At 36.3% G+C, this 12,622-nt stretch overlaps 1 protein-coding gene across 2 annotated transcripts in view; it reads right to left on the bottom strand.

Moving 5' to 3' along the window:
• Positions 1-12,622, bottom strand: part of LOC127425400 (kremen protein 1-like) — a 116,893-nt gene that overhangs the window by 9,619 nt on the left and 94,652 nt on the right. For both annotated transcript variants that reach the window (XM_051671400.1, XM_051671391.1), the window contains exons 4-7: positions 3,899-4,023; positions 2,390-2,543; positions 1,299-1,408; positions 947-1,169 (exon numbers count right to left, since the gene is read on the bottom strand). In XM_051671400.1, coding sequence (XP_051527360.1) covers positions 947-1,169; positions 1,299-1,408; positions 2,390-2,543; positions 3,899-4,023 — 612 coding nt within the window. The remainder of the gene's footprint in view (positions 1-946; positions 1,170-1,298; positions 1,409-2,389; positions 2,544-3,898; positions 4,024-12,622) is intronic.

Genomic DNA, 12,622 nt, shown 5'->3' on the forward strand with positions numbered 1-12,622 from the left:
TTGTTTTTATTTTTTATTATTATCTATGTCTTGCTGCAGTTTTTGCATTGTTGTACACTGGAAGCTCCAGTGTACAACTTTGTATGTGTAAGCATACTTGGCAATAAAGCTCATTCTGATTCTGATTCTGATTCTCTGATTCTGATCCTTTTCTTTAAAAAAAAAAAAAAAAAGAAGAAGCAAAAATCGAGGTTACAGTGAGGTTACAGTGAGGCACTTATAATGGAAGTTAAAACTCATGTATTATTTGAGCTGTAAAGTTGCTTAAATGGTCATGCTTACAGTCATTTTAGAGTTTGTTCACATGACATCGTTATGGCAACGAAATTGTAAAATTGGCTATAACTTTACACAGAAAAGGTTAGTAAGCGATTTTATCACACTAAAATCATGTTAACACATATAATGTTTAAATCTTGTGGCTATACTATTGAAAGAGAGAGTTTTTTAACGTTCACAAATTGGCCCTCATTCACTTCCATAGTAAGTGACTCGCTTGAACCCAGATTTTTGCTCATGTCAAAATGTAAAAATGAATTTATGTGGTAATCAATATTATGCCACAAATGCTGTCGATTGAGCTTAATTAATAACCTGGAATATTCCTTTAATAGAAAATATAAAATAGTATAGAACAAAATAGAATAGAATCAACAAAACTGGATAAAGGAATTGCAAATCCGGTAGTACGCCAAAAGTGTTCAGTCATGAGACACACGAGAACTAATGATGTTTGATGTCACGGACACATTTTGACACACCAAATTTAGAATGTACGTGATCGCAAATTAAATTATTATTGAATAATAATCTTTACAAAAAGCTATTATATGACTTGAAATGTAGCCCACAGGTCACATGGACTATTTTTATTTTGGTCATTTTTGGAGCTCAACAGCCTCTTTTTTTATTGCATTCCTTTAAATCAATACAAAAAAATCCTCACCATGATAAAGAACAGAAAATCCCTGCGCCCCATTCATCCTGTCCGAGTAAAAATACAGAATGACGAAGTCTGCAGTGATGTTCACGATGTCCCGTGGTGGATTGCGGCCATCGAACCGAGCCACCACCTGATTGGAGTAGCCATCCAGAAGTTCCACCATATCAGTCTGATCCACGATATTGAAGAAAGTAAAGTTGAACAGAATGACGGAAGCCCCTGGAACCTGTGAGAACAAAATGGCCAAGAGAGTCACTTTGGCAGCCATTATGCCAGATACATATTCTTGTAATCTTGCTGTGGTTTGGCTCTAGAAGCTCTTCCTCCATTAGGATATTTAAAGTGTTAAATGTACCTGAATAGTCCAGTAGCAGACTCTGCCAGGTCTATATTTGTCTGGGAAGTCAGGAGAGTAGATCACTGCAGAGGGCGAGGTGTAGTTTCCTCCACAAGCTCCTACTTTTGCTGAAGGGGAAGAGTGACAGCTGCAGTTTTTATTGAAAACAAAGCATAGCTTGTAGTTATAATCAAAATGTAGAAAAATGCTTTCCGTTGTTGAAACTAGAAGCTGCTAAGCTAATTACATTTATTCTTATAAATATTTATATAAAATAAATTGAAGTCAATACATCGCTTTGCAAATCTGGGGAAATAAATCTTGAACTCTGAATTGTCTTGGGCTTGATTTAAAGGGATAGCTTATGCAAAAATGAAAATTCTGTCATATTTTACTCAACCTCTTGGCTTTCCAAACACATATGGCTTTTTTTTTTTTTTCTATCTAAGGAACACAAAGGGAGATGTGTTCCATGAGAATGTTCCATAAAAAGAATAACGACCTAAATTTTGGTCTGTTTATTACAGGAGGCTATTGAATGATTTCAAAAGATTTAGAATATGTACTACAGCTCATACCCCACCAAATCTTTCTTCTGTTGTGTTCCACGAAAGAAAGAAAGCCATTTGGGTAGATCAGTTCTATCCAGAGCCCATCATTTCAGAAGTACGCATCTCATAGTAGCAGGTTAGTAAAAGTAAGACAAGATTTCCCAGTTCACAGAACAAGATATGTTAGGATATGTTATCATTAGCATCCTTTAAGCTGATGTAATTTATGCACCACTAGTGCCACCAAACCGAATTGCAAAAATAAACGTTTTTCGACACAGCTTTCTGAATACGCCCCCCATCTGCCATTGGTTGAGTACTGTTGTTGGGGCGGGTATAAGCGAGTTGCTCAAAACAAACAGAGCCATTTTCAAAGTGCACAGAAACAAAGTGTTTACTGTTTTCAAGAAAATTTACCTATGAATGGCTTGCTAATAGTTGTCTCTGCATATTAAGCTTAGATAGGCGAAAGTATTTTAACACAGAAAAAGCTACATACTTCAGCTTTAACTTCAAATCAGTGACCTGTGCAAAGGTAATACGTCAACTAAAACTTACTGTCAAAGACTATGACACGTCCGTCCCCTCCACAGGGCTGGGTGTGGTCTCCAAAACACACATGGTTACACTCTGTGCTTGGAGCATCACCATGACGATGATAATCAAGGTCGTTACCACAGAAACAAGCGTAGCCTGACTCCATGCCGGCAAGCTAAAAGAAGACACACAAGAATACAGAAATAATCAGAAACCTCATATTTCTCTAATGCTAGTTTAATTCTAAGGGTTTTGGATATCGGAATAGCAAGTAAAATACAATGGATATCATTAATTTTATTCTTTTCGCCGAGCCAGTAATTACATCTAGAAAGGACAACATTGTTTTTTAATGCCAATTCATTTGATAAATTGTCAGGACAAGTCAGGACAAAATTAACAGTTTCAGAGAAAAGATAAGCAAAGTATGTTTGAGCCTTCAGGCCCAGAGCATGGAAAACAGGCAAATATTTTATAAATTATCTCTCAGAAATAAAAAAGGGGGGAGGTTTTGTACAGTTTCATTTGTACATTTCCATAAAAGTCTTATGAAGCTTGGACAGATGGGTGAAAACAATTCCACTATATAAGGAGAATATTCTTAGACTACCATATAAGGGTCAAACTCACAAAATCTCTCAAGAACATGTATATATACAGGATTTTTTTTTTTTTTTAATGATGCAAAAAAATAAGTAAAGCATTTAGAGATCAAAGTAGAATTTACAGGGCCCTATGAAATCCGTTTTATTTTTTTCCAAATTCCGTTTAACTTTTTCCCAAATTCCATGTTTCCCATTTTATTTTCTCTGAATTTCAGGTTTTAAAGTTTAATCACATTTTATCATAAAAAAAAAAGTCTAATCAAATGAATTCATAGAATTTTAATCAAATGAGAACAGAACAATTACTTTTCAACAAACCATTGCATTATTTTTATATCGCGGAAATAATAGAGCCCTACATTTGTTGTTCAACCTTTAATTCATGTACTGTATTAGAGTAATGAGAATCTGATGGGAATCACCATTGTGAATAATGGGAATTAAAAAAATAAAGCCCTCAAAGGTACTGTAATAAGAGTCTTGGGAGGAAATGTGCTTAATTGTGTGAAAATAAATGAAAAGAATGCAAAAAATCTTTAAGGCCCTAAAAATAGGCTTCATTTTCTATGCAAAATGACTAATTTCTTATTTTTTTCTTTTGATTTTGGGGTGGAATGTGACCTGTGCATGTAATTGTGAGAATCACACATAGTTAATTCCAGGTCTAAAATCTGACTGCATGAGCAACATTCGACTGTGCAAAATAGCCAATATTTCCAAACATGCATTATTTGACTTCAAATCAACTAAATTCTATATTAATGGGCCAACAGTTAAGCGAATTAACTATATTACTTGACAGAAGACGTGTGTCTAACAAAACTCCTTAACCATGGTAAAATCACTGTAACGCATAGCCTCTTTTGACTTACTGAATTATTCTACCACTTGCAATTAACTGCATTTCCAATGGTGAATTTCGTACCTTGTATCTTTGGTTACGGCAGAAGCTGATGCAGTTCTGAATGGTGAGTTTGTTGGAGGTCTGGTAGCCTCCGGATAGAGGAGTCGGATCACCACTGTCCTTAAAACAGCCTAGGTTACCAGGCACTAAACGAGGGAGATGGACAGAGACAGAGCATCCAACGATCAACATAACATTAACAGTGAAACAGGTAAAAATAAAAATTAGCTGGAAAAAGAGGTGGCATACGAATATTGGGGCATTATGCCCGTGTAATGAGGTAGAAACATCAGACACTATTAAATGCGGTAACTGCCGGTAAATCATCTGGAAATGTGTCTTAAAGACTGTGGTGTTTTATGAACTATGATTAAAACAGCATGCACAAGTACCATGGTATGAACAGTGCAAGATCTGAGAGCGCTGCATGTGACTAAACATCATCCTAAGGGAATGCACAGATGGATTCTGGGACTTTTGTAATTATGAACTAAATGAGGTCTCAGGGTGAGAGAACAGGGAGGTCCGAAAGAGAGAAAGAGAGACTGGGGGTGTTGGAATCTAAAAAATGTCTGAATGTCCATGTCAGCTTCACAAAGCAATTATCTCAATGACTTAGTCAGCTTCAGGCCCCCCAGTAAAGCTACACTGTCCTGACTTATCCATATTAGAAATTGCATTATACTACTATTACTACTTCTGCAGCATGTAGTATGTATACTGTGAACAGAATGTAATTTTTTTGTCGACATGGAATACCCAGATGACCTACTACATTTGTCCAAACTTGTAGTAAACAACTAGAATGCACTGCATGGGAAACTGCATCCCACAAGAGAGCGCAACAGACTGGTTCCGGAAGTAAAAATCAAATTTTTTTTTTTTTTTTTAACAGGGGAAATTATTTTTAATTATCACTTATAAACCTTTAAATACAGACCTACCTAGAACTCTGAGGTTGTTATCTATACTAATAATCAAAAACTTTGAATGAATAGTTTTATATTTTTCTATAGTTTTTAATTCAATTACATTATTTGCAATGCTTCATGGGATTGTAGTTCATTCCCTCATGAAAGACGTCAAGTACACAGATTTGTACCTTTGTCTTTTGTAAAATTTCAATTTTTTTTTGTTTTGCTTTAAATCAAAGTTTGTAATGTTGTGATTCACATCGGAGCTGGTTGGTTTAGTTCTAATGCCTTAGAACTCTTTCATGAAGGATATTATGAATTCCCTATTGAAAAACATGAATGGAAAATACTTCAGAAACCAAGATGGCTGAAAAAGTGGGTGGGCACTGTTGCGCTCTATGCAACATCCTTGACTTGACCTTCTATTTCCAGTGTGACTAAACTAGAAGTAAGCGATGGAAGTAACATTTTTAAGATCCCTTCTTTGACACATTTAGAGTTAAACAAGCAGGTAATGATAACATTGTAGCATACTAGTGTTTGAAACATGTATAATTGCAATGTTCTGTAGGCAATATTTAGTAGTCATCAGAACTCTAGTATTCCAATCCAAGCACAGCCATAGTTTTGGTAAGTTATTATTATAATTTCACTGTGCATTTTGTGCTTGCCAAAATTAAGAGCTAATGGCAAATCACACACATATCTCATATATCCGCCCTTTTATACAATAAATGAATGGATGATTTGGGTTAATTAGAGTGAATGTGCGTGAGTCTTTAAGAACCATTCTGATGACAGTGTAGGATAAATAGTGAAAGAGAAAACTCTGATTGCAGACTGGTGATAAGGATTAACAGACACCCTCTCATACTCTATACTCCATAAATACCCAAGAATACATCTCAGTGCGAGTCAGAACTCGCACAGACCTTGTCCCGTTCGCTAGATACAAAGAAAATTTTTGTTTTCAAAGGGACACACACTAGGGCTGGTTTAGGACAAACACACACACACACACACACACAGTCTGTGTCTATGCAAAAGATTCTTTACAGAAATACATGATGCTGCAGCATTTAGAAAAAGCTTGATTGATAGTGACACTATAGAAGAGAGAGTCTTATGTGAAGTTCATGCAGCCAGTCAAAACACAGACTGAACTATGACAAATCAAGAAGGTGGAGTCAGTCTCCATGTAAACTGATCCCAAGTGGGTTTGTTGAAAACAAAATTGCACAGAGTAAATGTAAATGTCAGCTGTAAATAAACTATTTCAAGACCACATATTCTAAACATTCATTGTTTTTCCCCTGAAGGCCATTTTTGTAATGTTTGCTAAGGTTTCTTGCTGCAAAAACAGTCAGAATTTATACAACCATTTTCCACTCTTTCTCTGACCCTTAGTATTAAACAAGCTATTTTTGCTACTGTGTTTAAGACTTCTATATGTAAATGACCTCTGTTATGATTGGCTAACCTCCACGTACAAGCATAATTCACAATGTTGTTCATCAGGACGAGCCAAGTTGCTGCCGTTGTATTGGTGTTGATACGTAAATGTGGGCAGTTTTTGTTCTGCCACGGCAAACAACAGAACATTTTGTATATAATTTGGTTTTAAATTTCTGCAGCGTCACACTGAGGAGCCAAATTGAAATCCCATTTGTCCCAAATCGATTATGATCTCATGAGAATGGCGTGACTATGGTGACATTTTTGCAAAAGGATATTATACGGGTCCTTACACATGTCGCGGCAGTTACGAGGTGAAATGTCCACAGAGTGGCGCTAAAAGCGAGTTAAATTTTCTCCCAAACATATTAAGTTTTAAAAGTTAATGCTCCATCGAGTTTTAAAACCTACCTCCAGACCCTACATCTTAAACCTAATCTAAGTGTCATATGAAGCAAATGTGAAATTAAAAACGCAATTGCTGAAGCAACCTCGTCATTTTGGGGTGCTTCTATTACACTTCGGCTCAGGTGTCGAGTCACATGCTCTTCAGAACTCGAATCCCGGTCCTTTGCATCACAAGTGCAATGACCAGTTGAGCTACTGCACAATTTGATCACATTAGAACAAGTTAGTAAATATAGTTGGTTATGTAACACAAACGTTGGCTTACAAGTCATGCAAGGCAAAAAGTAAGTGTTTATGAACTGATAATCTGCCCTTTTAGGAAATAAAAGACATTGTTTTTTTTTTAGTGCTTCTGGTGTTCATTTCACCAGGAAACTGCCGTGGTGCATACAACGAGCCATGTAAAAAAAATGTAAAAAAAATTTAGGTAAAGTAACGTGTTGCAAAATCCCCCTCCACCTACAATTGTAAATTTAACATTCTGTCATCTGTCATGCAGCATGTTTGCGTTCAGTTTGGACAAACAAATTACTTGCCACTGGAAACTTGGTTTAGGGCATGTGTAGGAATATGTATACTCTTCTATTTCAAAAGAGTAAGGAAAGTCCAGCTTTTCATTGTATTGTTTCTTTAAATGAATTAATCAAAACAACAATAACAAATGTGAATAGCCTTGGGTAGACTATAGAGATGCTCAACAGCCAAAGACTGTGCAAACCCAACAACGTTCTTTCTTCTCTAAACACAGACATGTACAATATAATCCACTGTCTGTTCCTCATATTAATCAGAGTCAAGAAAAACACCACTAACTGCACTGTTGTGTGTTCCTCCCCCTCATAAATCTGGCACAATGTCCACATTAGTGGTGTAAAGTCAAATACAGGCCTGTTCCAGAGGACATCTTCTGAAGATGAAACATTGCAGCCTGCAAGGAATTTCTGGGTGGAAATTAAACAGAAGACTGCAATGTAATTATGATTGTTAGATCGAGGACAAAAGCCTTAATTACACTGATATGCTTTTAAAGTGAATAGAAACTCATGTTTCACTCTCAAACGCCTGGAGAGAAGGGGAAAAATAGAAAGAATTTCTCTTGGCTGTTCTTCCACCATTTCAAAAAGCTATGAAAATAAAGGGATAGTTCACCCAAAAATGAAAATTCTGTCGTTATTTACTCACCCTCACATTATTCCTAACTGTATAACTTTCTTCCTTCCTAAAATTAGCATTCTAATTTTGAATGTGTGCCAAACACTGACAATGACAGTTGCAACAGAAAAAACCGAATGTGTTTTAAAGGTTGAATTTCCTTTTAAATTGACACATCATCTAATACATGCATTGCTCCTGCACGATACGCTGAATAAACAGCGAGACATGGCGCAACATTTAAAGACATCCATCTAGCACATGCTTACATAGAATAAGACAGACAATTTCTGAGTGAACGGCCCCTTAAGTGGAGGTCTTTGGCAGTTGTGTTTTGACAATATCTTGGCTTGCTCTTTTGAGCATCTCACTGCATAAGCATTAGGTACATACATACACCTGTAATTAATGAAAATATGGTACCACCGGTATTATAAAGCTTGACATTGTGGTAGTACTATGGCACCGGTATAGGCTAATGTGCAACACTAAGTAAATATTGAACCATCTATTGAATCGTTTCATTTCTCGTTTTACTTTTTACTTAAGATTTGTGAATTTGAACTGGCTAAATCTTTAACAGCCAGAAAGGTTCTTTGCAGTAAACAACAGCTATACGTCTTTTGGACGTAGGAGACAATGTCGATTTCAAAATCAGATGTCTTGTATATTTCCCCCCTACCTTAAATAATGTCTTTAAAATTTGGATATAATTCAAATTTTCTTAAAATCTCAGTGAAAAATTCAAACTTAGTTTCTCTGCCCTGTTGACAGCCCTAGAACAGAGTGACCAATTCATTCTTTAAAATGTTTCCCAACATTTTCTTAATTACACCGATATGCTTTTAAAGTAAATAGAAATTAATTTTCCACCCTGAAACGCCTGGAGAGAAGGGGAAAAAAAAGAATTTTTCTTGGCTAGTCCTTTACCACCACTTCAAGGGCAGAAGCTCTAAAGTTAAAAGCAGGACGTTGTGCTCTCCAGGGCTCATGCAAGATTAAAGACTGCAGGTCTGCTGCTTTTGACAGAGTGATTGTACTTTACCATCAATTTATCTGTCCTTAACCTCTCATCACGCACAGGGTTTCCTTCCCTCTGCACAAAAGGGCTCATCTCGCTCCGACTATGCCGTGTTTTTAGGCAACGGCATGTTTTTTCTGTTAACCTACTTCAAAAAACTTCAAAAGAGTTAACCAAGACGTAAAAGAAAAATGTGCTAAACAAGGCTAACCACTGCAAATATCCTTGCTTTAAAAGTAATACAATCAACTTCAAAGTGTGCAGTGGAATTTTAAGATTTTATAATGCGCTTGGCTGGCAAACATGATAGTATTAATTGTGCTTATTTGCCTCTTTTAGACTTGCTTGCATCCAAGCAATGAAATTTAGAGTGAGTCCATGCAGTCATCCTCAAAACACAGATCTCCATATAAACTGATCCCAAACTGGTTTGTTGAAAAGAAAGTTACTCAAGGTAAATATCAATGGCAATTCATGAATGAAAATTATTTAAAGGAGACATATTCTAAAAAAAAAAAAGAAAAAAAATATTTTTTATTTTCATTTAATGGTTTTCTCTTAAGTCCACTTAAAGGAGTAGTTCAACCCAAAATGAAAAGTCTGTCTGCATTTACTCACCCTCTTGTTGTTCCAAACCCATTTAACTTCCTTTATTTAGAAGAACACAAAAGGAAATATTTAGCAGAATGTAGCATAACACTCTGCCTATAATCTGCTTTTGTGTTCCACAGAAGAAGAAAAAAAAGTCTAACGGGTTTGGAATGACATGAGGGATAATAAAAGTCAATGATTACTTTAAGGTTTCTTGTACCAAAAGAAATCTAAATAAAGCTATACATTTGAACCCTTTACAAACAGGATGTTTTTGCTGCTGTACCTTTAAGAGTTTTGTATGTAAATAACCTCTGTTATGATTGATATAACCTATGTGTATTTTAAATGAAAAACTTCAAAAGAGTAAAAAAATGTACCTCATGCAGTCAAGACAAGCAGAACAAGGCTTACAACTGCAAATTCCCTTGCTTTAAAAGTAATACAATCAACTTCAAAGTGTACGGTGGACCTTTTTTTTATAAGGCACATGGCTGGCAAACCTAATAGCATTACGTGTGTTAATATGCCTCTTTTAGCTTGCATCCAGATATGGCTTTCATAAAACACACACATTCACAATGGAAAGATGCAACACACACACACACACACACACACGCTTTTTTTTTTTTTTTTAAACCCTTCATCTGCACTAATAGCATGGCCAAAATATGGGTCTCAAATTAAACACAGTTGGGAATGTGGGAGTCTGCTGCAATGCATAAAATTACATATAAAATTTGATACTATAGTATGTAGGCCCACGGTGAAATATAATAGTGATAGACTATTCATTGTTTTCTTACATAACTTTTCAATGTTGCTGGTTCGATCCCTATTAGGGGTGGTCCAGGAGAGCGATAACAATCACAATTGTGCCCTTGAGCAAAGCACTTGAGTTAATTTACTGTTAATCACTCTGGAGGAAAAGCATTTGATAAATGACAACTAACACAGAGATAAGACAAGGAAACTCACTTTACTTTGATGTGCTGGTTATCAGCATACACCATATAACAGTAAACATGGCAGATTAGGATCTCAATCTAGCTTTGCCAAGTTCCAATCTTTATGAAAAATGGCAGTGACCATATCATACTAAATGTCATTTAACAAGCTTCAGATTATCAGAGAGCAAAAGCGACCTTTTTGATAGTACTAAAGATTCAGCACATTAATAAGACCATATGACCCATCCTAACCTGACACACCCAACCAGTACTGTCAGATTTTAAAACCAACCCTGACCTGAAATCTTGCTTATCTGAGTAAGTAAACCCAAATGCATGAATAATTTAATTTATTGCCAACAGCGGGCTAAGCTCTGACTTTATTAATCATTCGTGCATACATAACGTGTTAAATTAAAATTGTGCAAAGTCAATGGGCATTGCCATGAAGTTTTGATATTTTCGTGCAATCATGCGCTAAATCTAGGCGCAAGTGGGTTTGGTGAAATTGCGTATACAAAATGCTAATGGGATGGGTCAAGTGCAATTTAATTCAGAGGTTCTTCTCTGGCACCATCTGCGTCCAATTATATAGTCCATTCCCTGTCAAGAACCAGCGATATATGGACTGTATGCAATTAATTAGAAAAATAGAAATATGGACTTATGTTCTTTTGTGATTAACTGTGTCCTTGTTGAATTTCAGGAATATTTCTATGAAAGTGACACTTTTATACGCATGGAAAATGTGGTTCTCGTCAGGATTTGGATTTACACCGTTAAATTATAGAGAATGTAAGTATTATTAATAATTTTCATCTACTGACACACAAAACTCTCTCCAACTTCTTCCATCGGCCCCTTTTGCAATGACTTAAAAATCACTCTAAGACAACAGGTGGACAAATACCAATGCAAATTAGATCATAAAAACAATTGTAAATATAAACTTAATAATAATACTTTATAGACATCCCTAACCCCGCTCATGAATTATCTGCAATATCGCTCTTCTGAAGAGTGACAGTTCCCACTGTCATCTTCATAAACTCTTCAGCGACCTCGGATGTCACTGAATTCTTATTGTTATTGTTCAGAGCAATAACCATAGTCTCTGTCCTTATATTGCACATCATCCCAGCTGTGGCACTTTACTAAATTCAGACTTTCATTATTACTGCAGGGTTTGATGGCTTGACGGGGTGGCGCAAGATTGATTGAGCGTCTTAAGTCCGCTGAAGCAGAGAAGCAGACATAATACCATTCAAATGAAGAGAAAGAGAGAGACGAAGAAGGAAGAAACTCCCCAATAACAAACACAAAAACATCAAATTGTGCAGTTGTTGGCTAATGCACATGAACAGTGGATGAGACTGTCTAAGAGGGACTCTCTCTCTCTTATTCTCTCTTCATTATTAAAATAAGGTAATTACAGACATAAATTCAGATGACATCTGGGGTGTTTTTTCCCCTCCTTTTTGCAGAGGATTGTGGGTGGTTCTTTTTTTTTCGAAATACATTCATAAGTTCTTTGCTGTGCCACACCCTGCAAAGTTTGCCAGGAACACTTTTAGCTGAGTGCTGAGATACAGTTGTGGGAGGGAGGGGGTGAAATAATAAAGACACACTCTTGTTATTGCTAATAAAACAGTCTGTCTTTCTGAAAGTTTTTAAACAATGTGATTTCATCTGTGGCTGCTTACCAACAGTGCACACTGAACTCATTAATGTGAAGGTAAAATGGGGTAAGAGAAATTAAATAATACAATAAACTTAATGATACAATCTTGAACAGAGAAAAGTATACTTCCCTATGTGTGTGTGTGACTGATCGTTCCTTGCAGGGAGCTAATTATGAGAGCGAGGAAAGCCAGAGCTCACACTGTGGAGTCTTATCAAACTAATGAAGCCCGAACAGATTAGAAAACAATGTAAAACAATATAATTCTTTAAATTATGGTAACCCTGATTACCACTGGCCCTGACCAAAACTGTGTATTTGATGTGAACTTAAGGTGTTCACTCGGACATATTTGAGACAATTGTTGGATATTTTTGGACTAAGGGCTGTTCACACCAAATGCATTGCTGCGCTGAAAAAGCTAGATGCCGCGCAATGAACAGAACAAAAAGCAGGTGTCTCGAGACATGCTTTTAAGGGTGCTTTCACACTTGGTTCGATTGTTTGGACCGAACCAGAGTTAGTTTCCTCCCCCCTCCCCCCTAACCCTGCTGGTCTCTGTTCACATCATAT

This window comes from Myxocyprinus asiaticus, chromosome 3, assembly GCF_019703515.2.
Source record: "Myxocyprinus asiaticus isolate MX2 ecotype Aquarium Trade chromosome 3, UBuf_Myxa_2, whole genome shotgun sequence".
NCBI classification, from domain to species: domain Eukaryota; kingdom Metazoa; phylum Chordata; class Actinopteri; order Cypriniformes; family Catostomidae; genus Myxocyprinus; species Myxocyprinus asiaticus.